The sequence below is a fragment of the Bipolaris sorokiniana genome (assembly GCF_000338995.1).
Source record: "Bipolaris sorokiniana ND90Pr unplaced genomic scaffold COCSAscaffold_4, whole genome shotgun sequence".
Classification (NCBI taxonomy): Eukaryota; Fungi; Ascomycota; class Dothideomycetes; order Pleosporales; family Pleosporaceae; genus Bipolaris; species Bipolaris sorokiniana.
The window spans coordinates 2,011,394-2,039,289 of NW_006911898.1; the positions used below are offsets into that span (position 1 = coordinate 2,011,394).

At 51.2% G+C, this 27,896-nt stretch overlaps 10 protein-coding genes across 10 annotated transcripts; 5 read left to right on the plus strand and 5 right to left on the minus strand.

Annotated features, from left to right (window-relative positions):
• Positions 1 to 172: 172 nt before the first annotated feature.
• Positions 173 to 1,806, minus strand: COCSADRAFT_302064 (uncharacterized protein). Its single transcript, XM_007699979.1, has 2 exons — positions 1,695 to 1,806; positions 173 to 1,612 (listed from the first exon to the last, which is right to left on the minus strand). The coding sequence occupies exon 2, from the start codon at positions 1,433 to 1,435 to the stop codon at positions 575 to 577; it is 861 nt and encodes a 286-aa protein (XP_007698169.1). The 5' UTR covers positions 1,436 to 1,612; positions 1,695 to 1,806; the 3' UTR covers positions 173 to 574.
• Positions 1,807 to 3,374: 1,568 nt separating this feature from the next.
• Positions 3,375 to 4,657, plus strand: COCSADRAFT_302087 (uncharacterized protein). Its single transcript, XM_007699980.1, has 3 exons — positions 3,375 to 3,569; positions 3,630 to 3,778; positions 3,825 to 4,657. Exons 1-3 carry the CDS (start codon positions 3,485 to 3,487, stop codon positions 4,530 to 4,532), a joined length of 942 nt encoding a protein of 313 aa, XP_007698170.1. The 5' UTR covers positions 3,375 to 3,484; the 3' UTR covers positions 4,533 to 4,657.
• COCSADRAFT_35260 (uncharacterized protein) lies at positions 4,632 to 5,672 on the plus strand. The gene is made up of 3 exons (XM_007699427.1): positions 4,632 to 4,971; positions 5,025 to 5,138; positions 5,207 to 5,672. Exons 1-3 carry the CDS (start codon positions 4,783 to 4,785, stop codon positions 5,417 to 5,419), a joined length of 516 nt encoding a protein of 171 aa, XP_007697617.1. The 5' UTR covers positions 4,632 to 4,782; the 3' UTR covers positions 5,420 to 5,672.
• Positions 5,673 to 6,022: 350 nt separating this feature from the next.
• COCSADRAFT_138790 (uncharacterized protein) lies at positions 6,023 to 7,215 on the minus strand (the record flags this gene model as incomplete). Its single annotated transcript, XM_007699981.1, has 1 exon — positions 6,023 to 7,215. The coding sequence occupies one exon, from the start codon at positions 7,213 to 7,215 to the stop codon at positions 6,259 to 6,261; it is 957 nt and encodes a 318-aa protein (XP_007698171.1). The 3' UTR covers positions 6,023 to 6,258.
• Positions 7,216 to 7,313: 98 nt separating this feature from the next.
• Positions 7,314 to 9,437, plus strand: COCSADRAFT_113603 (uncharacterized protein). The gene is made up of 4 exons (XM_007699982.1): positions 7,314 to 7,645; positions 7,698 to 7,853; positions 7,907 to 9,036; positions 9,100 to 9,437. Exons 1-4 carry the CDS (start codon positions 7,486 to 7,488, stop codon positions 9,241 to 9,243), a joined length of 1,590 nt encoding a protein of 529 aa, XP_007698172.1. The 5' UTR covers positions 7,314 to 7,485; the 3' UTR covers positions 9,244 to 9,437.
• Positions 9,438 to 9,827: 390 nt separating this feature from the next.
• COCSADRAFT_35263 (uncharacterized protein) lies at positions 9,828 to 10,701 on the minus strand. The gene is made up of 3 exons (XM_007699428.1): positions 10,463 to 10,701; positions 10,061 to 10,382; positions 9,828 to 9,976 (listed from the first exon to the last, which is right to left on the minus strand). Exons 1-3 carry the CDS (start codon positions 10,544 to 10,546, stop codon positions 9,948 to 9,950), a joined length of 435 nt encoding a protein of 144 aa, XP_007697618.1. The 5' UTR covers positions 10,547 to 10,701; the 3' UTR covers positions 9,828 to 9,947.
• A 2,590-nt stretch (positions 10,702 to 13,291) lies between these two features.
• On the plus strand, positions 13,292 to 15,273 carry COCSADRAFT_35264 (uncharacterized protein). The gene is made up of 2 exons (XM_007699429.1): positions 13,292 to 14,370; positions 14,429 to 15,273. The coding sequence occupies exons 1-2, from the start codon at positions 13,763 to 13,765 to the stop codon at positions 15,114 to 15,116; spliced, it is 1,296 nt and encodes a 431-aa protein (XP_007697619.1). The 5' UTR covers positions 13,292 to 13,762; the 3' UTR covers positions 15,117 to 15,273.
• A 153-nt stretch (positions 15,274 to 15,426) lies between these two features.
• On the minus strand, positions 15,427 to 16,164 carry COCSADRAFT_35265 (uncharacterized protein). Its single transcript, XM_007699430.1, has one exon. It carries the CDS (start codon positions 16,105 to 16,107, stop codon positions 15,649 to 15,651), a length of 459 nt encoding a protein of 152 aa, XP_007697620.1. The 5' UTR covers positions 16,108 to 16,164; the 3' UTR covers positions 15,427 to 15,648.
• Positions 16,165 to 16,296: 132 nt separating this feature from the next.
• On the plus strand, positions 16,297 to 19,982 carry COCSADRAFT_35266 (uncharacterized protein). The gene is made up of 2 exons (XM_007699431.1): positions 16,297 to 17,005; positions 17,055 to 19,982. Exons 1-2 carry the CDS (start codon positions 16,395 to 16,397, stop codon positions 19,708 to 19,710), a joined length of 3,267 nt encoding a protein of 1,088 aa, XP_007697621.1. The 5' UTR covers positions 16,297 to 16,394; the 3' UTR covers positions 19,711 to 19,982.
• A 505-nt stretch (positions 19,983 to 20,487) lies between these two features.
• Positions 20,488 to 27,869, minus strand: COCSADRAFT_85493 (uncharacterized protein; the record flags this gene model as incomplete). Its single annotated transcript, XM_007699983.1, has 2 exons — positions 20,488 to 27,715; positions 27,784 to 27,869. The coding sequence occupies 2 exons, from the start codon at positions 27,867 to 27,869 to the stop codon at positions 20,488 to 20,490; spliced, it is 7,314 nt and encodes a 2,437-aa protein (XP_007698173.1).
• Between the last annotated feature and the right edge of the window lie 27 nt (positions 27,870 to 27,896).

The following is a 27,896-nucleotide window of genomic DNA, read 5'->3' on the forward strand; positions in this document are numbered from 1 at the left end:
CTACATTCCGCAAGTACGTGGGCATATCCAGATGGTCGGATGATGATAATGCACTATCCTTCTACAACCCAAGTTCAAGTGTCATTGCTGGTTGTCATATGCTCCGATATAGACGCAGGGGGAGTACCAAGTTTTGGTAAATAGATAGTCGCAAGTGAACCCCCCTTCACTCCACCATCATGAACCACTTGGTTCGGTATGCAAACTGTGGAGCAAACTGCAGGTTTCCGAACGAGACTGTCCCATGCATTCTGCACGAGCGTTGTTGGGTAAATCGCTCTTGCCAGTAGATTGAGGGGTAAATGCGCTCTAGTTATCTGTTAGAAATGCATATGTATGTGCACGTCTGTTGAGAGAGCCCGCATTTCGCTGGCCAGAATATTAATGAAGCACTGATCTCTCTGTCGATTGTTCTTCATATTCCGGATAAAAAGACCAAGCTTCACACGTTGCTTTTGCGGCTGATGATGACCGGGCGATCCGTTTCGCTGCCAAATGTCCGCGGAGCGGAAGAATGAAAAAATGCATCATGTTTCCCATGGCATTTCTGTTCCTCATGACTGTCCTTCCTTTTCTACTGTCTTAGCGGAAATTTCCCCATGCAGAAACGCATGAAATTCCTTCCGCTTCTGTAACAGCTCATTCCTAACTTGCATATTTCCAGGATAACGTAGACAACGAGTGTGAGTGTCAGGCCAACACTCAGGAGTACAGCGCTTGTTGTGAAGAAACGGAGTAGATGAGCAGCGAACCCAAGACACCTAAGTATTCGACTCCTCGCCCTTTGCCGTCTTTGTGTTGCAAAGTACCACATCACAAATTCTTCTTGGCGTGATTGCAAATTCGAGGCCGAATCTGCTGTATGTGGTTGTATGCGTGGTCGAATCGCTTTGCTCCTACACCTAACGCCTTGTGCTTCCTCACCCAGGCGAATACGAATCTTCGGCTCATAACTAGTGACCAAATTGCACAAATCTCCAAAAATGACCTTGGCGATTGTCGCACGGTCGCTTATCAAGGCGACGCGTACGTTCTTGGCGTCAGGAAAGAGCCATGTGATGGGGTTACATGCTGTATGTAGACAGTGGCGGCCTAGACTGCACCAGAAACAGCACCAGGAGATGTGGATCTTACTCTCGGAGAAGACCTTTCGTGGCAGTACTTCTCTAGCGCAGATAGCTAGGAGGCGGGACGTGGGACGTATGTTGTGCCAGAGATCGTGCGCAGAAATGTGTCCGCAGATTTTCAAGATAAGTTCGGTGGGGAGACGATTAAAGCTTGAGGTCTGAGGGTGTTTGAGAGTACGCATCTCTTCGGATCGGCTACTTGACTGGGAGCCTCTCCGCAGTACGTTGGGATGACCTGACGGCCACAAGGCAGAAGTGCTCATGATAGGTTCGGTGTGCGCTGAATGAAAGTAGGCGATGCGCTCCATGTTGAGTATATGGGAGGATGAGGAGCCATCAAGATAAGTACTCTAAAGTATGGGCTGATGTGAGCAGCCGGGAGAACTTGCGTAGGGCGTCCCTCGCAAACTGTTCGGCGCTTATAGATGCGTTTGGGGGTGTGAGACTAATTGACACCGGACTTGGATGTTGGCTCATCTGGCCGACTATATAGTAGTATGCCTTAATTAGCAACACGGACATTTCTAGACATTGTCTGAAGCTACAGATGCCGAGAGGGTAGTTTACCCCATCTTCTAGGTTTCCCCTCCGCTGTCAAAACGTGTATAATTGAACTAGTTCAACCAATCAATATCCTCGATACTTTGTATTTGGCAATTAGCGCTAGCCAAAATAGTAGTTGTGGGGAATCTAAGACTTCTATCGACGTAGATTACCTTAATTGGCCGATTGCCTTATCAGGCGTATTTGACTGTATCATCGGGATAAGAACTAATCGAGTTAGCGAGAATTGCTAGTCGATTGGGGCTGCCTTCCGCCGAACACCCGGCCGACCTTTGTATCGGCACGAGCTGAACCTCTCTTTGATTTTGCGTATAGCCTGTTAGTATTGTCCGGAAAACTCATCAGCTGATGAAGGGGAGTGGGGAGGGGCGACACCTCCCGAGGGTATCTGCTGCTTGGAAGATGTAAAGCTCCAAGTTCGTCGGTCTAAACTTATGCATCTCTCATGTACGTAAGCAGATCACATGCTAGAGACTACTATGGAAATGGGTTTGTTCTGGAGTAAGCCTGGGGGTTTCGCAGTATCCACACCAGCGCGCCTACTTAGGTGTGCTCATTGCCGCGCTTTTCGCGATTCTCTCATCTGCAAAGTTTCATTTATATCAACTCCGTCAGGGCACCCATAGCAACAAGAATCCAGGCTGCGATAGGACTGTATTGATAGGCAGGAACCCCGTTAAATGTAAAACGGCTCTTGCGGATCCTATGGCGATTGAATCAACTTCCAGGGTAAGTAGAGCCTGTTGCCATGGAAAATCCCCATTTGGTATGACGCCGTCTCTCGCGCATATCACTAGTATGAATGCATACTTGGTGATTGCCGTGCAACAAAAACGGCCACTTTATTACTCCGAAGATGAGGTTATGCGAGATATAACAAATATGCTTGTTATTATGATTACTTCGACCCATCAGAACCTTGCGCTTTACTCTTGATCTCGGCTCGCTAATCGGGTGCACGGCATGCATTCAAAGCGCGTCCTACATACGTACGCACCCAGAAAAACGTGAACAGGGCATTGCCCTCCCACAAGCAGATATCAACACGTCAGCTCACTGCCAATAATGCTCTTGGCAACAGAATACACGAATGTTGAATGGCTCGGATACGAGGGTGTTTCAGGCTTGTAACGGCCGCGAGCCTCGTCGCCTCAGGTTTGTCTCAGTCGCGATCACGTAGAGCAGCGAGGTCCCCAGCCACTCCCGATTTTCCGGACAAAGAGGAATGCCAATGCGTAACATGACGCCTCCTACGCTGCGCATCATACGGTTCTGGGGGAGCAATAGCAGACGCACTGATCACTCGTTGTACTGTGATTGTTCGAACCGATTGCGCCACGAACTACAAGGTGACAACAGACGGCCCAGTGGGAACGCCTCGACACCAATCCTCGACAAAGACGCTCGTACTAGTACGTGTCAGCTATCAAAGTCTTGCGCCGAGAGTCCAGGGCAAACTCGTATTTGCTGGCCTAGATTCAGTGTTACCTGCAGGGTCAGGCACAGCCAGCCACAAGGGATGTTTCAACCCCGCGAGCACCGCAGATGGCATCAAGACAGGGCATTCGGCTAGCGTGACTCCGAGAGAGCACGGTGTCATGATATTGACATCTATAATCATGCTCTGTCTGCTACGAAAGGTGAGATCGCTGCTTGCGTTTGCCACACCAACTCTCTTCAACTTTCTTTACTTCTCTTTTTAGCGCTCTGGAAGCCGCTGCCAGCTGGACTGTGCCTATTACTGTAAATTCTTCTTTTTTCGGAGTTTGCAATTTCCGTTTTTTAATATCGTAATGGGGTGTGGCAAGTCTATTCTGATTACTCTCAGGGCTCTGGCCCTGATTGTCGTATTGGGAGTCACTGGATTGGGTGGTTGGTGTAAGAACAACACTTTTTTTCCTGGATGAATGAACCGGATTTACTAACATACCGATGTAGCCATTTTCACCATTCGTGATATCCAGGCCCGTAGTGATGCGATTCTCGATAGTGTTGAGTTTGGATCACAAGAGATGGAACAACTCTGGGCGAGGTTTTTCGATGCTGTCATCGGCGGCGCAATCAGAACTTGGGTTTCCATCAGTTTAGTACGTTTTTCGATTCTTCGCTCAAACCACAATACTGACGATATAGACTGCTCTTGCTTCCGTGATCGGTATCGTATTGATCTTCGCAACAATTCTACCTCCCATCCGAATCCGCTCAGCAATCATGGTCCCTTTGGAATGTCTGGGGATGTGCGCTATGGGAGCAGCAGTTGGTATTTCTCTGAGTTTCGCTTTGAGCGTGAATGCGCTCGGCGAGAGAGTTCTTGATACATCAGCTTCCCCAGAACTCAGGAGGCTTGCCATGCTGGTAGACCTCAGTATGATCCACTTCATCGCAACCGGTGCCGGATGGCTTCTCTTTCTGATCGCATTCATCATCGCCACTGTAGACGCATGCAGACGCGCTCGAGAGAAGGAAAGTTGCTCCTTTGAACCAACGGCATCTGCGCTTGGCATATCTCACGGATATGCCACGACTTTCCCTCCTCAGTCGCCCTACCGTATGCCAAGTATCTACGATCCGGAAGTAGCTCTGAACACGGACGATGCAACTGCCTCAGCATGGAACATTTCGCAGGCAAGAGAGTCAGTGGGGAGGGATCCAGGAATGAGCCGCGCAGAGTCGATCGTGAGCCAAGAGGGCAGATTGTCAATCGGATCTGATATGAGTAGTATCTCCGGTCCTTTGGGTCTGCAGAAGCCAGAACAAGCACAGCCAGCCCGGCCAGCCCGGCCATCAAGACCATGGAGTGGAGTTTCTAGCATAAGGAGCGGAGTTGTACACGCAATATGAAATGTGCATACGCTCCAAAAAAAGCCAGATGATAGATCGACGACTTCCAGCACTCGCTTCCACGAAATAGACACATTCGCTCCGCCCAGCTGAGAAAACCATGCCTCGATAAACTTTAAGAATGCAATCATGTGATCGCGTCTCTAGCGCGTTTTTCTAGCGCGTCAAACCAGGCCCTGCGTCATCGCCGTCGATAGCGCCCTCACCCACATTTCACGTTATTGCATATACTTCTCCCCATATCACAGCGATGGCAGGATTCAAGCGAGGCGGCGCTCGAGGCGGCTTCAAGAAAAGCTTCAACAACAAACGCTCTTCTCCTGATGACGACGACAGCGCGCCACGCGCAAACAAGAAAGCGAAAGGCGACGAGGATGATGATTCTCTTCCCATCGTACCTGAACTTAAGACGGACGACAACGGTGATGCGTTTGTTGCTGTAAGTGTTGCAATTAGCTCAGCACAAGCAATGTATGCTCACGAGAATCGTAGTTAAATAGCAGTGGCAAGCGACGCGCGACTGTTAGCGATTTCAACAAAAACACTTTCGTCAGCATTCGTGAATACTATGTTACCGATACTGGAGAGACGAAGCCGGGAAAGAAGGCAAGTTTCTTCCTCGTCTATCAGTGTCTTGTGTCTTGGATGTGATATTGCAATGCTAACGGAACTAGGGCATCTCTCTTTCCATTGACCAATATAATGCTCTACTCGCTGCTGCCCCGCTTATTGAGTCTGCACTTGCGAAGAAGGATATCAAGGTGATACGGCCGGATTATGATGGTGATGCTAGTGCGAAACCTGAGACAAAAGAGGACAGTAAGGAGGAAGAGGAGGTTGCTGAAGGAGAGACGAACAAAGAAGACGACGATGAAGATGTTGAGTAATAGGATATGAAAATTGTGGGGTGCATTCAACGTATATCGTACGGGCTACAGGGAGTTTTCGGCGCAACAGTCCCTGGTTGTGGAATCAGGATATAGCCTCACTGCTTTCTCATACGGTTACTGGGAGAAAAACAGGCAATTTAAAGCATCGTGTATTATGACTCTATCGAACTTTTCTTAAATCATTGGAGTTCGCTGCCTCTACGAATCTTTTCCCAACCATGATTACAGAGATTTCTAAAAAAAATTGGACTATATAAACTGGAATATCATAAGCCCTTTGTAGCCCTCGCCCCGTGAGCCCCTCTATTAGTCCCAAGAGAGTGCTTGGGGACACCTTGAAACGTCGTTTTACACGAATCAAAACATCTGTACAACAAACTTCTATACCGTCTGTGAAACGAAGACCCTAGGCTATATCAATCAATGACTTATATTGGTGGCATACAAAGACTTTGCTGAGGAAATAAGCTTTTCCCTAAAGCCGGTTTGCACCAAGCATGTTTATCCTCTCATAACGGGCATTGCATTGGGGCCAGACTCAGAGGCAGAAAGCTTGAAGAAACGACCAACGTGGTTGGTGACAAAGCAGCCGTAGAATCCAGGAATAGCCAAGGTGAAAACTTGAGTGTAGGGAGGGTTTTGGTTGTGTGGATAGTAGTCTTGGACCTACATCAAGTGTGACACGCCAGAAATCATATATTGTAGGCTGGTGTAGGAAAGGACAAGCGTGGCTTAAGCGCAGATGTGCAGATCCTAGTAGGGCTGAATTGTTCAGCCCAGGAAAAGGTAAAAGAACAAGCATCAATGTTTCAGACTGGAGAATATTCGAGAGACGGTCAAGGGGAACGAGCTCGGTATGGCAGGGGCGAACGTGCGTCTCTTGTGCGCGAGTACCTCCTCTCTCTTTCGCCGGATGCCGAACGCCGGCGGTCGCGCTTTCGGTGACAATCTCGAAAACCCTCACTTTCGTCTCGAGCTCGTTCCGATCGGCGTCGACGATGTCTGTTTTCCGAGCGATCTCTGCTCCTCTCATGACTCTTGCTCCGGTGTTCCTTCCGCCGCGAGCGCCTATCCCGCTCGTCGTGCTCTCCATGTTCCTTGATTCGCCTTCTCTCCCTATCACGATCACGGTCTCTTGATCCATCTCTCCGGCGGTGTCTGTCTTTTCTCTTTGCTCTCTCCTTCTCCTTGCGCTTCTGCTTCTTCAGCCTCTTGACTGCATCATCTACCTTTTCTTGTTGCCGCTTGATCAGGGATTCGCGCATGGGATCTTCTTCATCGAGTTTGTCCATGAGACGGCCCAGTTCAATCTCTTCAGGCAGGAGCGGTCGGTCTTCGTCCGAGTCAGATTCGCTTTCAGTCCTGCGCCGCTTCCCTCTCCCATTATCAGACTCGACTCCTGGGTCGACATCGAGCTCGCCCATGGTGTTGTCCCTCATGTCCTCATCGTCCTTGGGCTTGTATCGTGTATGATCCACTCTGATAATTCGATCCATAATACTGGCACCGCCTAGATTGTCGACGGCCAAGTCGCAACTCCGCTGGTCCTCATATTTAATCCATGCGAAGCCCCGTGATTTGCCCGTCTCTTTGTCGCGCGCGAGCTTGATCCATACGGGCTCACCGTACTGGGAGAATATAGTAATGATGTCACCCTCAGAGAGTTCAAAGGGAAGGCCGCCGATGTAAATGAAGGCGGTGTCGCGGTAGTCAGTGTGCCAGGAGCCTTCGGGACTGATGCCGGCCTCAAGCTCGCGCTTATTCAGCTGCTGAATGGCGCGAATCGAATTCATGGTGAGCGTTGGTGGTGAGTATGGTGTCGTGTGTTCGGAGATGAACTTTTGGAGAAGCTCGGGCTGGACTAGGAGCAGCATCCCTGCAGAAAAGGTACCCACGACGTGGAAACAACTACACCAACACCAACCCCGCAAGACACGCTCCCCGCCGCCGCATTGCCCTTTTCTCTTCCGCCACACAAATCCTGGCCCATCGTGAGTTGATCGCCCACACGGCCAGAGACCGCAGCAGGCAGCACGCAAGCCACCGTCCACACCACCTCCACAATGGCCAGCGCGCGCCGCATCCCCAACTTCCCCACGCGCACCCCGGGCAGCAATGACCGTCCAGTCACGGCGGATGCAGACAGGGAGGAGATATGGAAGCCCATGTTGGACAACATCTCGAGCGGAAAGCGACTGCCTGAGAAGAGTTTGTTAGTGTTGGGTGAGGCCCCCGAAAAGCGGTATAGGGGACAAAGCTAATTCGAGGGTGGCAGGCGGAACACCGGAAACACAGCGAGACTTTCTCGAATCAGTTTCTACAGACTCTGCAAACAACCGGAGACCGCCGGATCGTGGCAGAAAGCCGCCTGTTGCCAATCAGTTCGCCCTGGGATACACGTACCAAGACGTCCTGGACACGGATCATGAGGGTATGTGCTATCAACAGAGTGCGCTGCCTATTTTCTTTTGCTAACACCATCAGATACTCTCGCTCGCCTATCGCTGTACCTCCTCGCAAATCCTTCACCCTCCTTCACCCCACTAATCAAACCCTATCTCAACCCACGAACTCTCCCACACATGCTCATCGTAATACTTCTGGACTGGAATCACCCGTGGCTGTGGATACGTCAACTCCGCGATTGGATACGGGTGCTAAGGTCCTTGATTGTCTCACTGGACGATGCGTCCAAGGTCGTCTTGGAAGAGAACATCCAGACTTTGCAAGACAAAGGTCGCAACTTAGCCGCCGAGGGAAGTAGCCTAGAGAGTGTAAAGGTCCCGCTCGGTCCCGGCGAGTGGGATGAGCCTCTCGGCATTCCTTTGTGTATTGTTTGCCAGAATGCTGACAAGATCGAGACACTGGAAAAGGAGCGGGGATGGAAAGAGGAGGAATTCGACTTCATCCTCCAGTATATGCGCACTATTCTTCTCAAGCACGGATCGAGTCTGGTCTACACTATGCCTACGGCACCCGGTTCACTACAAACACTCATCCATTCTACTCTGGGGATCAAATCGCTACTGAAACAAGAGCAGCTACGGCACAATGTCACAGACCGAGATCGAGTGTTGGTCCCTCCAAACTGGGATTCATGGGCAAAGATCCGCATTTTGCGCGAGGGATTCGATGTGGAGGGCATAAGCGAAAAATGGAGTGTTGATATTGACATCCCCAACCATATGCGGCCAACAAATGGCCAAGCACCTGCCCCCATTGAGGGAGAAGAACAAACAAACGGCGAAACAACGCCAACTCCAGCCCCAGACGAGGAGGACCAGGGCCCTACGGCGACTTCAATCTACGAGGAGACGATACGCAATCCCGAATCTGACTACGCGTTGTCCAGCCTGTCTAAACAGGCCAACGGCCTCGAAGTGTCTAGCAAAGATCCACAGGCTTTCCTTACTGAGCAGGTCAACGTGCTTGAACACCTACGACGAGAAGACGAAAGTGAGGCTGCCCTTAAAGCTGCACGCAAAGAACAAGAACCAGTGTCGAGAGCCTGGGCCGATGACGCATCAGGTGTCGTCGAGGAGCATATCGGCCCTGTTCAATTCAACATGGGTGGTATCCAGGTCAATGCCGACGAGATGGTGAAGAGACTTCAGGTGAGCCGAAATTGAATTTGTTCTAACATGGTATCTCGGACAAAGAAAACTGACTGTACTCAGGACCGCCAAGCCAACCGAACGGACGATCCCGAAACCCCACCACCCAAGACTCAAGATACCAACATCAACGACAACGAGAAACTACGGTCCTTCTTCTCAAGCCTCGTCAACAAGACACCTTCAAGCACCCCACGCGGCTCATGAGCTTTTTTTCAATCAGAGAATCAATGCCTTTAAATGCCTGATTGCATATTGTCATGCATTCTTGCTCTTCGTCGTGTAGTTTTTGTTTCAAATTGGTGTCTGTGGACTATGTCGTCAATTAGGGCCACGGGCTTTTTTTTCTTCTCTCAAGATTATGATCGGCATCAGCATGGCTCTATACCCACTGTGTAAACTCGGTCTACAATACAATCTCTTAACATTAGCCTAAAAGGTTTGGAATCATTGCATCTTGTCTTACTGTGGAGGCTGAGTAGTGGGAATCGAGAGAAGATGAATGCTAGATGGGTGTTGTCCAACCATAAACTATGCACATAACAGCGATATAGCTGCAAGGCAACGTAAGCGTCCGCGTATGGCTAATAACTCTTGGGCATAGCATGGATTAAGAACCGTTGTCCTTGGTCGATCCGTACTAATCACAGCGGGTGTGGCGTGGGCGATTTGACCAACGAGTATTCCAACTTCAGGAGCTATACCCGAGATTGTATGGTAGTCCAATCAAGGGCTAGTCGATATCACAGCATTTAAGCTTATTTTGAGTACAACGAAAGACGCAAAAAGAAAAACGTGTATGCATGCGGGATCAGTAAATTCATCAAATTCATTTCCTACATCCTCGTCCAAAACGCCAGCTTTAGACCAAGACACCCTTTGGCTAAAACAGTCAGGTATATATATTCTACCTACGCAAGCTGCTGCTTCTGTCCGGTGACTAAAATTTAAAAAAAAACAAAAGGCGTTAGTAACATGCTTCATACTTTCATTCGGGTAAAAAAAAAATGGATAAAGAACATACCAGGACACACAGCGCCATCCCTGGCAGCCTCTACACTCGGGTGCGTAGCAACCTTATCTTTGTGGTGTCCGACCGTCGCCTTGGTAACAGGGCAGACGTCGCCCTCGTTTGCTTTGAGCATATCCGGGTGGTCAGGCGGCAAGACTGTCGTTGCGGTTCCGACGACGGGGCATAGAGCGTCGTCCATTTCTTGGGCGCGCGGCTGCTTGATGACGTTGTTCTTGAGGGCGGGACATGCGGTTGCGGTCGTCTCGTTGGTGGGGACTGGGGGGTGCGAGTGCAGGTTGTGGTGGTGGTCGGTTTTTGCGCCTACAACGGGGCACTGTATACGTAAAGATGTTAATATAGGGTACAGAAGGCTTGATTTGAAGGATAGTAGTGAATGGGGAGGTTGTTACGTACGGTTTGGCCGTCCTTGCTGAGGTCTATCGAGGGGTGGTTTGGAGGGAGGACATCGTTTGTGGTTCCGATGACTGGGCACGACATTTTGGAGATAGAACTATGTTGTGGTGTTGTGGTATTGGTTGGTGTTGTTGGGTAATTTGGAGGCTAATAGGTGTCCTTGAGGGGAAACGAGGAGAACGGATAAGAAAAGAGGAGAAGATAGCGGTATGGATATTGAGTTTTGATAGACTTCGTCCATGGGACTTGTATGGTCCGGTTTGAAGCTAATTCCCCAGATTTGCAGGGATTAGGCGGTTGACGTCGTTGTCAGCGTTATCGTCGAGCCGCTGATTGGGTGGACTGGCTGGGCCCGAAGACATCGCCCTGTGCAACGCTCCCTTTGTACGTTACACATCACGTCATGTGGTCGGAGAGTACCGATTGATGTCTCGCATCACGTGCTGTCAGACCTGACGTACCCTGTGGTCTGTGCAATGCTGTAGCATAACAGTACTACTATTATGTACTTAGTATGTACAGTATGTACAGTGCACTATACTTAGTACTACTACAACTTACACATGTCACATAGGGAAAGGAAAAAAGTCGATCCCTATGTGAGTGACTCTTTGTGTATGCATTCGGTCTTATACAGCGCTGTGTTAGTCTTCTCATTAGGAGGAACGTACATTTGTTTCTTTGAATCACTCTATGTCCTCGTATTCGTCCTTGTTTTTGTCACCACACTCTCGAGCTGTTCCACCTTTGTCATCGGCGCAATATCCTACTCAAATACCCTTGCGGTGGTTTCGTCATCGAAGGGAACCTTACTTGAGACGTTTAGAAGGATTCAAGACTGAAGGGTACAATATCGCGGTTCTTAGGGGCAGCGCTATTTATTTCTCAGTGTTGATTTCGTCATATTGCACCCATGTTTTCTCTTCGTCGGACCCGATATCTCATCTAGTCTCATTGTGAGGAAATATCCACGCCAATCGCGTTTGTCGGCCGGTGGTCCTTTTCGGGCCTAGGATAGGTTGGGTTCTCTTACAAAATAAGCAGCTGTTGTGAGCGAAAGAGGGCTAACAAGTCCGCCAAGATAGAATCCAAGCACGTGTCCCCGTGATTCGCCACCTTTAACTATGATTGGAAAGAAGATGGTTGTTATCGCCTTGATATGTACTAGTAGTACTAAGCAAATTCGTCTCGCAGGTTATGCTGCGGGACCCGGCGCGTATCTGCGCCTGGTCCACAATCTGTGCATTATCTGCGAAATATTCAGCAGAAAGAACACGACTCGTAAAGTTAGCCATGAAAAAGAAGGGCTCCGCGCTGAAATGCCATGTTTATGTAATAAAGTGTTGTGAACTGTCCGAGGTCCGGCCGGACGGTCACGTTTCCCGAGCTTGATATTCCCTTACTTTAGCCATGTTGCCGTAGTAGGGCAATAGATGAGGAAATTCATGTTACCGCAACTGCCTCCATCGTCCATGAGCAGATTCGCAACGTATGGCACTGTAGCGGGGCGTTTTTGACTGTGAATGACGCGTATTGCGATAAGGACGTCAATGCGACTACCCACGTTTAGGGAAGGCGCCTCTATAATGCTGGGGAAAGCGGTATCCAGTTCCCATCTGCTGACCCAATTCCCAGAAAAACACCGCGGCAACTACCCCACACTCTTCCCCAGCCGGCTCTTTTGCTCCACTAATGCATGCATCGGTATTAAAATCGCCATCCATGAGCCGCATAGTGCCGGGTCAGGTGGAGCTGCTGTTAATCTATCCATTTACTGCCATTCGCTGTATGAATTAGCTTTATATGAAAACACCAATCTCGCACTCTACATTTTCGGAGGCTAACGGCCGTTCTTCCAGTGGTGTATGCATACAGCCGTAGCATGGGTTTCATATGTAATATCTAACATATTTGTTTCCGTCTGCACTTCAATCCATCTACGCAGGTTACCGTACTGCTGTTCGGCTTGCAATTGACATTGACATCCGTCGTCAAAATGTTCGCTGTTCCTGTACTGGTGACTCGCAATGTGTAGGTAGTATCTTCGCAATGAATTTAATCGCAATGCTAATGCATTCATAGGGTTGACGCCCCATACAAGGGGCCAAAGGATGGAATGTCGCCCATTGCGCCATCCATAACATCCTCTGCCTCTTCAGATGACTCCTTCGGGTTTCTGGATCGGAGGGACTCCACATCCTCCACCGTATCGACTGCAGCGTCTTCCATGACGTCTGTTGTACAAGATAGCCCTCGCCCTAAACATCGCAAGACGCTTTCTAATGGATCTTTTACTCGCCGGCTGCTCCAGAAACGTAAACACTCTCATCGAGAAAGTGTGCCCCTACCCACATCATCTCCTATCATAGCCCCAGCGCCTTGCATGCCGGCACCTGTTGAGATCCCTCCACCCCCATCTCCAGCAGAAGTAAAAACCTACGATCTGGTTGTTCAATGTAGAAACCGGACGTACAACTGCGACCGGGAAATTATGTGCTACCACTCACGATGGTTTGCTAGAGTGTGCGCCATTGTCATGTCTCCAGTACGCTTACCCATGCTTCTACTGAGATTTTGCTGACACCAGCAGAAATCGTCAAGAGGTGCAATTGATTTAAGCGCAGATGACCCCCTTGCGGTTGCAGCAATGATGCAATACTGCTATCAACTAGACTACGATCAACTGTCCATCTCGGACGATGAAGCACCCGAGCCCGCTACTCTGCGCTCACATGTCAATGTGTACATGCTAGCAGAGCGGTACGGGGTTGCTGGATTGAAAGCTATTGCCATGGAAAAGTTCAAAGACCTCGCCACCGTAGTACTGAACGAAGATGGTCAAGAAGACCAGCTGCAGTCTGCAATTCGCGCTATTTTTGCCCCGGATCGTATTGCAAACGGTGATGAGCTGAGAAACGTCATGGTGAAACTGTGCGCGGATCATGTGCAAGCGTTCATCCACGACACGGGCAAGAAGATGGCTCTCGTGTACGAGTCAATGGAAGAGTTTCCAGAGTTTAGAGCAGAACTGTTTGAAGAGATGGGATCTCGTTGGAGGGTTTGAGAAAGTGTTCATCCGCTGTTGTGCTGCAAGCGATCGTTTGGCCCCTGAGAATCACAACTTCACCTTCACCAGGCTGCTTATACTTGGCGAGCTTCTCATTTCACTAGGCGCAGTTCAGATTGCTACGTTCGCGTTTGTTTCGCGTTCATGTTTGGTCAGCATTTGCAACCCATCGGCGAAGAAGAGCCTGCTCCCACATGCCTCCTACAGTACACTTTGCGCTGTAGCTCGCCACAATGGACCAAAGAGGAAGTAAGCGCGTCTACAGCAACGCTTTTCAGCATTCCAACGATCAATATCGTAAAGCACTGCGTAGTGTCGCTGTATCCTCTGCTACTTCTCGATCTTCTTACATACCTGCAGTCTTGTTTGGCACCGACAAAGAAAACAGTACTCCGTTTCTTCACGCCGAAGCAGATGCGGAGATTTTGCACAGTTCCCAGAATATACGACTACCGCTGGGCCCTTACTTCCTCGAACGTCAGCCATGCCTTCCTCGTATCTCAGAGGTATTGGAGGAAAGTGGACGAGGCATAACCCTTCGGGAACCAGGGCAGCTTCAAATGGACTCATCTCCTCTTGACTTCCACTTGGACCTCGACTCCAGCTCTCCTCTTGATGACATTGTGGGCTTTGGTGCTTACACTGGACCATCTATCTTCGAAGATTCAAACACGGCATTCGTCCGCGCTGGCCAGGATGGCGGATGTACTTCGACTGCTCTGCACTTTCAGGACCTCTCACTTTACGACACTCCAGAAACAATAGTCCCGGATCATATCGAGTGGTCAATTGCTACAGCTCGTACAAGCATTTCCACAGTCGCATCACGATCTCTACAGTAGTAAGTACCCTCTCCCCTCCACCTGCACCCACATGTGCGTATCCTAACTCTAGCACAGCCCATTCCCCACCCTCCACCCCAACGACATTCTCATCATCTTTGAAAAAGGTCACAAGGTCATGAAACTCAGCAAATACCTTGTCATGTTCTCATCCCGCTTCTTCGCCTCCATACTCACCGGTACCTACACCCCTGGCTACACGCGCTGTCTCCGCCTGCGGAACGACTTCCCTCCCGCTATTACCACCATGATCCATTTCCTGGAACAGGGCATGTATGCACTCGATCCTGTGACGCGCATCCAGTACCCCAACTTGACGCTCTTTGATCTACATGTCCACGCTTACGTCGTGGGTGCCAAGTACGATGTGCGCAGGCTGTGCGATTATGCTATTGACCAATACGTCGATATCGCATGCAGGGTTCTGGACACGAGCGGTGTGTATGTCAACCAGACCACTGGCATTGTTTCTCCGACTGTGAATTCCTTTCTCGATTCTCTAGTACTTACCTGGCGGAATACACTGTCTAGCGAGGATGCGTTGCGTCAGGCGGCGCTAGAGCTGGTCAAGGCAAAGATACATCAGCTTCTTCGGGTCAGGTTCTTCCAGACGCTGCTGTGGGAATTGGTGGAATTTGGGGATGATGTTGTGGCTAGTTTGCAGGAGGATGGGTTCGATGTCAAGATATTGCCTATGGTGGCTGGATGGCAAGACAAGGCAGGTGTTAGTTTTGGTCGTGCATGAGCGTGTAGATCGGGTGGTGGTCTGTCTGCTCAGGGTGGTTAATATTACGAATGTTTGTTAGGCGTTGTTCAAAGTACTCATGGACGATGGGGATCGCATGGTAGTCTGTCTTTATGTAGCCGTTTCATAGCCTATGAGGACAATTATGGATGGAAACACAATGGCACTTCGCCCATGTCGTGCACCGTCGGACAATAGGAGACCCGGCAAGAAGTTGTGGCTTGTGCTTTGGGACTTTGTGGTCGCTCGAGCCACGTATGGCTAGTGTTACGTGGATGTCGTGAATTGACGCGTATACATGCACAAAGGAGGCGGAGAAGTTTTTTGAACATTCATAACATGCATCATCTATGTAGTATGTATGACTCCCGTGCACGTCCATGCTGTCGTCGCCTTACGGCTAGGCACAGAATCGTAACACGAGGGCCAATTTACTCTTCGCGATCCGAGTGGAGTTCGATCGCCCATGGGAGAGCAGGACGAGACCTCAAAGAAGATGGCGTGTCTACAGTCGAACCGTGGACGGGGTTCTTTAGATCTTAATAAACTTGGTATGTGAGCCCTTGGCAACAACTGGGCCAGGCTTGCCGTCGACTAGCTTCCAGATGGTCACGCTGGTAAAGGCAAGGGTGCCGCCGACTTTGCTAGCTCTGCCCTCAATTTCTATAGTATCGCCATCCTTTGCGCCACTAAGATACGAAACGTGGATGTCAGTACTGACGCCGGTCTTTGAGCGGCTATCCCAGCAAACGATTGCCAATCCTCCAAAAGCATCTACAATGGTAGCCGACACTGAGCCGTGTATACTGCCATAGGTGTTGACGTGATTGTTGGTCAAGGGTAGCCGTGCGCGCACGACACCCTTAGCCGCATAAACCAGTTTGAGATCAGAAAGAAGAAACTGGTAGATCGGGCTGCTTAGCTTGCGGTTCTCCCAAAACTTGTCAACATGGACAAGAGCTTCGGGGTCGTTGGGAGCGTCGCTAGACATGGCAGAGGATGGCGGGAGGGGAGTGCAAGATTTGTTGGGTGAGGCGGGGCAGGCCTGGGATTAAAATATGTTCGGACGGAATGAAGCTGGGGAGATTTGGATGGACGCCCGGGGCCGGGGCGGTGTTACTTTTTTGCGGCCTCTACTGGTACGAGTGAAACGGCCAGGCGAGCCCCATGAGCGGTTCGGGGCCGCCACATACAAAGCATATCCAGTCTGCCGCGCTGGACTATGCTTCACGGCAGGCCTGGACATTTCCCACTACTGCAAAGCCCAATGTTCCCACCATGACCATGCCCGACACCGTTGACACTCCTGCTCCCCCGAACCCGCCCCAAACCGAGCCCGCAATCGAGCATGCCCATGCCACTGACTCGCCGCTGGACGGCACCGCTGCAACACCAGAGAGCCCCGAGGCCGTAGTCGCGGCATCTTTCTCCAAGACAGAGCCCCAGGCAGAAGCCAGCATCGACCTCAAGGCTCTCACCGACCGCGCCTTACACTTCTTGGCAACGGCGAGCAATGAGACGCTGGGCGCTTGTCTCGCTGGCCTGGGCGCTGGTACCTATCTCATCCTTGGACGTGTCGGCCTGGTGCTCATAGGCGTCGTGGGCGGCGTGGTCCTACATGCAACATGGGAGGGCTATCACAGCGACAGCCAGGGCGGACGGGGAAAGAGTGCCGAAGCCAGGAGACGCGAGCTGGGCGCCGACATAGCACAGCGTGTCCTCGACTGGCGAAATTCTCACTCTCTTCACGACACGGCCGAGAAGCATGATAGCTACGACCTCAACGTGCAGCTGTACTCGGGCAAGAAGCTCGACTACTCCGACTTCAGGCCGGAGACGGCGGCTGCGCTGACGGAGCTGACGGATGCAGTCATTCGTGACTATGTCAAGTATGTCCTCTGCGCAGTCTTTCGTAGATACACTTCTAATACACTGCAGGTGGTGGTACTCGCCCCTACTGCCCACCGAAGAATCCTTTCCCAACTCGTGCCGCCAGACCTTGACCGCTTTTGTGCTCTCCATGTCCGCACACATCTCCCGTAAGAGACCAGCAGACAACTTTGTTGACTTCGTGACGCGCTCCTCGTCCTTTGTCATCATCTTGCTGCAAGAGATTGTCACCGCCATACAGGCGTCCCCCGGCGATTTCCCAACAGAGGCAGTTGATTTGTATCTCAAGATGAAGCGGGACAGCACGCTAGCCAACATACTCGATCCAGACTACCAGATGAGGCAGTTCAGCGTAGCTGCAGAGGACGTACTCCAGAACTATTTGGACCCAAAGACATACAATTGTGCGCCAGCACGCATCTTCCTACATCAGATACTAGCTAAGCTTGTCCTGGAAATGATTGTCGTGAGCTGTTCCAAGCCCGAATGGATCAACGGGTGGATTGTCCAACTCTTGGAAGCAGGCGAACCTGAACTTCTGAATGCCATCGATGCAGGTGTCGAGGGGTCATCTGGACAATTGTCAAATGCCACAGTGGATGCAGAAAGAACACCACATAGCCGAGACATGTCTTTGGCTGAAAAGAAGGAGCATAAACGTGTCGTGAGCAAGGCCCAGGAAGCCATGGATGATGCCATGCGGGAAGCTCAGCGTTTGAGCCAGATGATTGCTGAGGAGGATGCAAAACGCCTCCAAGAACAGTACAAGCAAAGCGCATCCACTTCGACACTCAATGATGATCAGTCCGAGAGCACCACTCAGGGCATCGTCACCCCGTCATCTTCAGGCAGCGATACACATGCTGACTTTGAGCCGAACGACTTGGGTATCTCAGGCCTTTCTAGCCCATCATCACCTCCACCGAAATTGGCCGAGGAGCGTGCGAAAGAAGAGGAGGCGAAGCAGGCATTTACTAGCTTTGATCAACTTGTGCTACCCCAGCCACCAACTGCATTGATGGACAATCCCCCGTCTGCTGAAAGGCCGCCACCATTGACACTCCACAACAGTATAATGTCAATTTTTGACGACAGTATGCCTGGTGAAAAGGGCAACATCAAAAGCAAGCCAACTGCAGAATACTTGATCCAAATCGAACCAAAGTCCAATCACCACACAGGATGGATGACAGCACGCAAGTATAGCGAATTTGAGACTCTGCATGAAGTCATGCGTCGCATAGCAGCCATCACTGGAGCGACTGGATTCAGTGAAGCACACCCCTCGTTGCCAACCTGGAAAGGTCATACCAAAGCATCTCTTCGCGGAGAGCTCGAACGCTACCTCAATCACGCTGTGCAATATCAGTCACTTGCTGAAAGCGAGGGCATGAAACGCTTTTTGGACAAAGAACTCGGTTCTGGAAAGTCTCCTGGCGGCGGTTTCCCTGGAATGAACTGGGCAGGCCAGACTTTCGATACCGTGGGCAAAGGTATGCTGGGTGTACTGACAAAAGCCCCTAAGGAGGTTGCTGGCGGTGGCAAAGCGCTTTTCGGTGGAGTCAGCGGAGTCCTGAACAGTGTGACAGCACCATTATCAGGAAAGAAGAACCGTGAATCGGTCATCAATGCTACCAGCGCTCCGACTGCTTCTGCAAGCCCTGCTCTCAGCCGCACTTCAACTTCAACAGCGCCTACCCAGACTCGAGATAGGGCGCAATCAACAGTTTCTGAGCTGCCTACACATATTCGTTCAGAGAGTACCCTATCTCTAGTAGCAACCAAGCGCACTTCAATGGATTCAGTGCGGGATCCAAACTCTCCTGTTATCGATCAACAACCAACACGAGAAGCGCCCATGGAACGACGACCTTCTTGCAATCCCGAAGGCGACGGCAAACGCTCCGGAAGATCGTCGAGATACGGCTCAAGGACCAACAGTCGTGCCCCAAGTACCCACGGCAAGATTGAAGATCTTAGCCCTATGATGGGTGGTGACCAAATCCTGAACCTTCCGCCTATGCCCAGCGAGATCCCAGATGATTACATGTCGCGTGATCCCCCCGATCCCACACACAGCCAGAAACCATCACAAACAGCTATAGACTCTACACCTTCTCTACCCCGCCGCACCTCGACAACATCCATCACCCCATCATCGCCCTCGAAATCCGCACTCAGAAGGACCCGCACAGAGCCAACCTACACACCCCTTTCCGAAACCGAAACAACCGTCGTAATCGAGCTCTTCTTCGCAGTCATCCAGGAACTTTACACCCTCTCATCCGCCTGGACCCTCCGCCGCACCCTCCTCAACGCCGCAAAAACCTACCTCCTCCGACCTTCAAACCCCCAATTATCCTCCATTACTTCCCTCCTCCAAACCACCGTCCTCGACGACAACACTTCCGACACCGGTATCGCATACCACATCCGTAAGATTCGCGAGAACGGGCTTCCCACCGAGGACGAACTCAAGACGTGGCCTGAACCCATCTCTGAGGATGAAAAAGAGAAGCTTAGGGTTAAAGCGAGGAAGTTGCTTGTCGAAAGGGGTATGCCGCAGGCGTTGACGAGTGTTATGGGTCAGGCAGCGAGTGGTGAGGCGCTTGGGAAGGTGTTTGACTGTTTGCAGGATCAAAGAGTCGCCAGGGGTGTCATGTTTGGCCTGGTGCTGCAGGGTTTGAGGGCTGTGACGCAGTAAAAGAAGACACGAAGTTTGGTGTATGAGAGAGGAGGAGGGGGAAGAAAGTGTTGGTATGAAAACATGTTATGAGTGGTTTTTAGCCCTTTTGCTTTTTTTAACATGGCGTTTGTAATAAGATGGTGTGGGAGAAGAAACAGTACATGTTCTCCTTGATCTGTTTTGATTTTTTCTATTTCTTGTAAGCGGATAGAGAAGTACATGTTTAATATCACAAAGTTCAATGTCATGTTTGTATCACAAGAACAAGACACAAGTTTGGGAAATTCAGATCCATTCATTATAATAACTACTAGTAAAGTGAGTCCTATTCGATTGCTACTTGCGCCACTCCAAACAAGATAAAAAACTCGTAATCAGAACTTGCTGTATCATACAAGAAGAAAACAAAACAAAAGACTGTGAGTCCGTCCATCTGCCAAAGTCATAACGCTCATTAGCAAAACCAGTCGTACCGATACATATCACTCATGCCCAGTCATCATCAAGCAATCCCATATCACCCATTCCTTCATGCACAAAACTTCCATGCCCCATCGTCCCACGTTGACATAACAAAGGAGAGTCCTGCCCGTCCAAGAGCATATCCAAACAAGTGCTGCACGTTGCTAACATCACAAGCTTCGCCATCGTCAAGCTCGACGCATATCGTTGGCGATGCCAACTCTTAAACCCCCAACAGAGGCGAGTCAAAGCTTCAAACCGAGAAAGACACGGAGCAAGACGGTTGGTCAAAGACTGTTTGGAGCAATAGCGCTGACATGTGAAGATACTCGCTTAGGCAACGACACTCGCTTCGCCGACGACACTTTCGCCAACGACACTTTCGCCAATGACACTTTCGCCAACGACACTTGCTTCCTCCTCAGCTGCGCGGCGAAAGTAGTCAGCGTCGTGCTCGGGCTCGTTCTCGAGAGCAGCAGTAGCCAAATCAGTGCCAACGCCAGAGTCGCTAGGAGGAGAATAGTTCTCCTTCATCTCCGCCTTGACGGCGTCAACGGCTCGAACAATCTCCGACTGTGTTGGCAAGTCAACCTCGCTGTCGGCAGTGGCAGTTGTGACTACGGAGGAGTTGACTTCAGACGGGTCAAGGGTAGCGGTCGGTTCATTGTCCTCTTCATCCGAATATTGCGAACCTTCGGAACCTTCAGGATCTTCGTTGATTGGTTCCTGACCACGAGCGGTAGAGTGAGTAGAACGGGCACCATAAGAGGTGCGACGGTCTTGGTCAATATCACTGCCCGTCATGTAGGAAGTTCCAGAAGCATAGGTATACTCGCTGCCTGTGCCGCCGAAGCTTGAACGCCCATCATAGCCAGGAGTCTCACCCTCGGCGTAGCTCTCAGGGTAGTCATCGACGCTATAGCGGCGTTCAGTACCAGTCTCGCTTTGCGCATCTTCCTCAATCACCTCATGCGAGATAGGGTCCAATGCTTCATTCTCGTCAACTTCAGGCAAGACAGTGTTCTCCTTGTTGGCAACGACGGCACTGGGTCGTCCACCCCAAGATCCCTTGCGAGAGTAGTTGCTTGTTTTGACAGAGTGGCTCCGCTTCAGGTTAGCGTTGGCATCGTTTGAGGTAGTCGTGGTTGGATAAGCTTGCGCTCCTGTTGGCGTGTTTCCGCTAATCTGACTGAGAGACAAGATTCGGCGTTGGCTTGGGTTGACAGGCTGACCGTTACGTCGAATGGCGGGGCGAGGCTTGAGTGCAAGGGAGATGCCATTAGCTGCGGTGCTAGGAGGTGGCATTCCCCTGCTCTCTTCCGTGCCGACATCGGTGCCCATGCGCTTCTTTAGCTTTGAAGGGCTCTTCGAGCCATTCTTGTTCATCATCAAAGCACGCGAGTGATCCATAATGCCATTCAAGATGCGGCGCTCCAATGCATCTGCCTTGGTATCCATGATGTGCAGTTCCTCGCGGCGGATCTCGAGCGCAGTGTGGAGAGAAGAGACCTCTCCGGTGAGGCGCACCTTTTGATTAGCCAGGTTCTCACGTTCTGCTTGAAGTGCAGCAACGGCAGCCAAGAGAGAATCCTTTTCTTCCTTCAACTCCGCCATCGTGCGATCCTTCTCGTTTTGCAGCTCAATCATGACGCGCTCCTTCTCTTCTTTGAGCTCCTGAACAACCTTCTCCTTCTCAGCCTTCATCTCCTGGATGTCTGCGAAAAGCTGCTCCTTCTGAGTAGCCTTTTCAGCCCTGAGGCTTTCCAGGTCAATCTCGAGTTGCTCTTTCTGCACCGTCCTGCGTTCGATGAGTAGACCTAATTCTTCAGCCTCGCGCTCCTTCGCGTCGTTGCCGTCGGTGATGAACTGAGTCTGCTTAGCGACAAACTCACTGAGCTCAGCAGCGGTGATCTTGACTTGATTGCGAATCTCGTCCAGCTTCTCGGCATTTGAGGCTGCTTTACTAGCCTCATCGGCATGGCCAAGGAGTTTGTCGAGCTTCTCGTGCACAGTGCTGTCATCGTAGTTTGGCGGTGGTTCGATCGCGAGCAGCTTATCAAGCTTCTCATGCACAGGGCCATCGTTGTAACTAGGTGATGGCTCAATGGCGAGGAGTTTATCGAGCTTCTCTTGCACAGGAGCGTCGTCATATTTCTCCAGAGACTCAGGAGCAGGTGCTGGCAGAAGCTTGGGTAGGTTCTCGAAATGGGCCTGTAACTCCTCAGATCGAGCCTTTGCCTGCTCATCCCAAGCCCTAGCATGCTCGTCTGCCTCTTCCTTGCACTTTTGCGCGTGTTCGTAATGGGCCTTGACTAACTCTTCGATCTCGTGCAATGCGACCATGAACTTGGGATGATACTCGGTCATGTTGTCTTGGATGTTGTTGAAGATTGACTCAACATTCTTGATCTCGTCGCGCGTATGAGAATGCTCTGTCTTGTCCTCGAGCTTGAGTTCTTCGAATTTGGCAATGTGCTCCTCTAGCTTCGCGATAGTCTCAACCTTCTGCTCTTCGAGTTTCTCCATCGTCGCGAGCTTCTGTTCATCAAACTTGGTGAGAGTCTCGTCGACCTTGCCAAGGACAGTCGTAGAATCGGTAGACCATTGCGTAGTAGCACCTTCGAATCGGTCGTTCATCCCGGCGATGGTAGCGCCAAGAGTGTCGATAGTAAGACGGAGCTCATCTGCTGTCGTCTTGGTGCTTTCAAGCATCTTCTCTTGCTCTTCGGACTTCTCTTTCATGACTTTGGCAAGCTCGTCAGCCAGGAGCTGAGCATCGTCATATTTGGCCATGAGTGTGTTGAATTTGTCCTCCAAACGCTCCGTGAAGGCAGCAACGACGGCCTCTTTGGTCTCGTCATGCTTTTCGAGATGGAGGGCTGACTTTTCGGCACTGTCGTTCTGCAGTCCCTCAATGGAGCCATGGGCGCGCTCAAACTCCCTAGTGAGAATCTCCATAAGTTCCTTCACATCAGCAGTGACGTTGTTGGCACCAATGGTTTCTTCCATAACCTTGAATGAAGCTTGGAGGTTTTCAATAGGGCCGCCTTCGATAAGGCTGGTCTTAATTTCCTCTCGCATCTCATCCAAAGCAGCCTTGACACCACTGATATCCTCGACAATTTGAGTAGCCTCAGCACGACGCTCATCGAAATTGGTAGCTGTCTTCTGGATATCTGCTTCGTAGGTGTCTTTCATCTTTTCGTGGCTGTCGCGGAAGTCATGGATGAGTCCAGTAAGCTGCTCCAGTTCAGCCTTGGATGCGAGCTCTTCTGGGTCCGGAATTTTCATGTCATCCAGTTTGACTTTGAGATCGTCAACGAGAAGGGTCACAGCATCGATATCAGCTTTGGTGGCCTGAGGGTTGGTTTCGTCCTCTGATTTTGCTGCCTTCATCTCGTCTAGAGCAACCTTGATATCGTCCGCAAGCACCTGAACGACTGTAACATCTGCCTTGGTAGCGCCTTCCTCTTCAAACTTCTTTGCAAGTGCATCCAAAGTCTCAGATGTGGTCCGGACTACAAGTTCAACATCTTCTAGGTTCTCTTTGGTGACAGTAGTAGCAGGGTCTGGGAGAACAAGCTCTTCGATCTTGGCTTTGGTATTTGCAAGCAAAGTCTCGATCGCATCTGTATCCTCCTTTTTGGCCAGACCCTCGAGCGCAGGCGGTGATGTCTCGCGATCCTGCATGAGCAGAACAGCAGCTTGGACGTCCTTGAGGAGTTCTTCAATGGCAGCAAGATCTTCCTTCATGGCAGCTCCGGCGGGAACTGCTGGCTCTGAAGGTGGTGCTGCATCCTTGGCGTTGGCATCCATAGCTTGCACCTTATCCTGAATCTGGGTGAGGAGGCGCTCCATCTTGGCTACATCTAGCGATTGGGCAACGGGCTGTGGTGTCGCATCCTCCTTTACTACGTCCTGTACTACATCCTGTACTACATCTTGAGAGATCTCGCGTGACGTGGTCCCTTCGCCATCCGGCTTGTCCACAAGAGCAAGCTCGTTACCCGCGGGGGCGGGAGCGCCCTCCTGTGCAGGTTGAGTGCTGTGATGGGCACCCTTCAGCGACTCTACGTCAGCGCGCAAAGCGGCAAGGCCGTCTTTGAGAACGTCCAGGATCTCGTGAGACACGCTCATGTCCACGGGCTTCTCAACAATCTTGGAGACGTCGGCTCGCAAGCTCTCAATGCCTTCGTTCATGGCATCGATGATCTCATCAGTAGCAGGGCCGTTGCGCTCAGGAGGAGTGTTGAACTTCTTGTCGATATGGGACTGGAGATCATCAAGGCCTAGCTTGACAGCCTCCAATACTTCTTCTGTGTCGGCGCGCGAGTGTTGCTGGATCAGACTATTAGATTTGTGCACGTGCTCAAGCTCTCCTCTGATAGCCTCGAGGAGCTCTTCATTGACACTAGCAGCTGACAGGTTGGCCTTGATCTCATCGAGAGCAGTTTTCACGGTCATCATCATCTCAGCTTTATCGTTGTCCCCACTGGGCACAAGAGCATTGCTGAATGACTCCTTCAATGTTTCTAGCTCTCCACGAATAAGAGCCAGGTTGTCTTTTGAAGTAGTCTCCTGGGAGGTGTGCAATCCATCAAGAAGCTCTCGAACAGCATTGACGATCTCGTCCTTGTCTGCTGAATCGCCTTGCTTGACGACTGAATCGCCCAAGGTCTCCCGGAAGGTTTCAAACTCCGCCTTGAGAGCAGCAAGCATGTCGTCGTTAGATGTGGATGCAGTCTGTTTTTCACTCAAGAGGGTGTTGAGTCCATCTAAGCCCGCCTGGAGCTTCTCGAGAATGTCGTTCTTGTTGCTGGAAGAGTCGCCGAGAACGACTTCCTTGAGTTGATCAAACTCGTGCTTGATGGCTTCACTGATATCCTCGTTCGAGTCGACGTCGTCGTCCTCCCCAGACCTGAGGGCAACTTGGGATTTCATCTCCTCAAAGCCTGCTTTGAGAGCAGCAAGGATCTCCTCGTTGGTCTTGGAGGCGGGAACAAGTTGAGAGCTCAATTTTTCCTGAAGACTCTCGAACTCAGACTTGAGATACTCCACCATGTCTCCGCGGCTCCACGCTTGGTCTCCACGAGGACCCTCTGCAACATAGCCTTGGACATCCTCGCGCAGTTTATCGAGCTCCGCCTTGAACTGATCAATCATCTCACCGTCTTGAGTAATCTCTCTCGGCTGGTTTGATGAGCCCTGGATTTCCGTACGAAGACTATCGAGTCCTTCCCGAAGCGCTGTCAGAACTTGCTCTGTGTCCTTGCCGCTGGTAGAAGAGTATCCTTCAAACTCAGTATGCATCTCTTCTACCATTGACTGTAGACGCTGCATGACAGACTCGTTATGAGCTTCCGTTGCTGCCTTGACAGCATCCGTGATGCCCTCCGGGGGAATTTCAATTTCTAGGCCGGCAGAGTTGTGTTCGGTAAGAGCTTGGCGGATAACCTCTTCAAGCATCTCTCGAGAGATACTCTCGGCTGGTGTTGGCTGCTGGGCGGTAAGGGCTGGCTTCAACTCCTCCAAGGATTCTCGCACGGCCATGAGAACTTCCTCGCGGATTTCATGGACTTCGTTGATCGGAGGTGGGAGTTGAATCTGTTGGAGGGAGTCGTGCAGCAAACTCTCGATCTCCTCCTTGGTAACCGCGCCGGAGCCGTTGAAATCTTGCAGTCCTTCGCGTAGACACTGCAGTACCTCGTCCCTGCCCAAGCCGACTTGTTGAATTTCACGATTGGCATTCATCTCGACGCCGTCGAAGGCTTCTCGCACGGCACTGACGAGAGCTTCCTTGTCGAGGGCAGCTGAGTGGGCAGATGGCTGATCCAGGCCTCGCTCCGCGAGTGCTTGCTTGACGACATCGTACACCTCGTTATTGTCGACAGTGTTGCGTGTCACGACCGATGACATAGATTGTCGTCTTCGCTCACGCATGACCTTGTCCATGTGCTCCTTGAGGTTCGCGAGACCCTCTTGAACGATGGTGTTGATCTGCTCATTCGGCTGACTTGACTCTGAATCTGACTCCACAGCTCTAGCCTGCTCCGCCTCTTCCAGCTTACGTGCAAGCTCGCGGCCCATGCCTAGCACTTCACCGCGAAGATCTTGAATCATTGACTTGGTCGCCATGGTGACACAGCCCGACTCTGCGACGCTGTCCTTGATCTTACGCAGGAACTTGAGCATCTCCTCGCTTACAAAGTCAGCAGCCTTGGGGCTAGAGTAGACCTTGCTGTCAGCCGAGATTGTGCGAGTGAGCGCACCAGATCCTGGCGAAGGTTGGAAACTTGCAGATCCAGGACCAGCATGGACAGCGCTGCCCATTGAGCCTTGTTTGACGAACTCCACAAGCTCAGCAACTTTCTGGGCAGTCTCTCCAGTAGCCTTATCAACTAGCTTCTGAAGATTTGTTACAAGCCGTTCCTGACCATCTTTGGTTACCATCTCACGAATGATCTTTTCCAGCATGGCGACACTAGCGGCACCCTCGACAGAGTATGGGTTGGGGCTTCCGATGCGCTCGTCGGCCCATGGGCTACTCGATGCCATCCTCGGAAAGGTGAACTGCTTCGTGGGCGTCATGTGGGGATCCTGAAGGTTGAGGCTGCTAGACCGAGAGGTATCCCCATTCATAGCGGCAGTGGCAGCTTCTTGCTGCTTTTGCGACATGGTTGCTAGAAGGTCCTTGAGCGACTTTCGAATATCCTCATCCCGGAGGTTTGTCGCCTCCTTCAAGCTGATGAGGTCAGTCGCGTTGTCCTTGCTCCTTCGACTGAGTTGCGACATGTCCTTCTGGAGACTGGAAACGATGTTGTTGATGCTGACAAGCTGACTGGCGATGTTGTCGAATGAGTGAGGTGGAAGTGATCCCTGGACGGGTGCTGCCGCTGGCGCTGGTGCCGGCGCTGGCGCTGACACTGGTGTAGATACCGGGGTAGTTGCCGCAGCTGGTGGTGGAGAGCGTGGAGAGCGTGGCGAGCTGTTGAAGTTGGCCGATGGTGGCGGGTCAAGCATATGTTGGGGGATAGACATTGTCTGAAGGGCCATCATCGTAGCAGAAGGAGGCGTGTTCTCGCCTAGGAACGGCCGGTGAGTGGGCCTCAGAGCCGGTGTGTCTTTGATCTCGAAGCGTGGCGCTGGCGAAGGCGTGAAATGTCTGGTAGGACTGGGGTCGGCATCTTTGCCAAAGTAGTCCTTGTCCCAGTCGCGCGAGATTGGCCTGCCTCCTCTACTTGACGGCCGGTCGCGCTCTGGTGACCGCTCTGGTGACCGGTTGTCTAAGTAGCTGCGCAGGTCACGAACACTGCCTGGCTGGAGCGATTGCATACGCTTGTGCTGATTACCTTTGATTAGGGCACGCTCTGGAGAGAGCGATTTGAGTGGCATAGGGTTAGTAGTGTATGAGCTTGCGGGTAAGCTCTCTCGCGCCTTCTCTTCTAGCGCTTTGGCCGCTTGCATGATGGCTGCTGATGTGTTAGGGCGGGTGGTGAGATTTGGTGAGCCTGGGTTCAATGGCAATGGCGGAGGTGCCCGTTCAGGGTCAGCACTGTCCCACCTAGAGTGCAGTGTTAGCAGTGAAATGTAGCGGTGTGCATTGGTATGGAACAAAATGAGAAGACGAACATAGGAATCATTCTGTCGGACGAGAAAGAATGTGAGTGCCGGACGAGCTCCCTGTCGCGGGAGGGTTCTCTGTCGGAGGAAGGCATTGTGGTATATAGTGTGGTGGATATTTA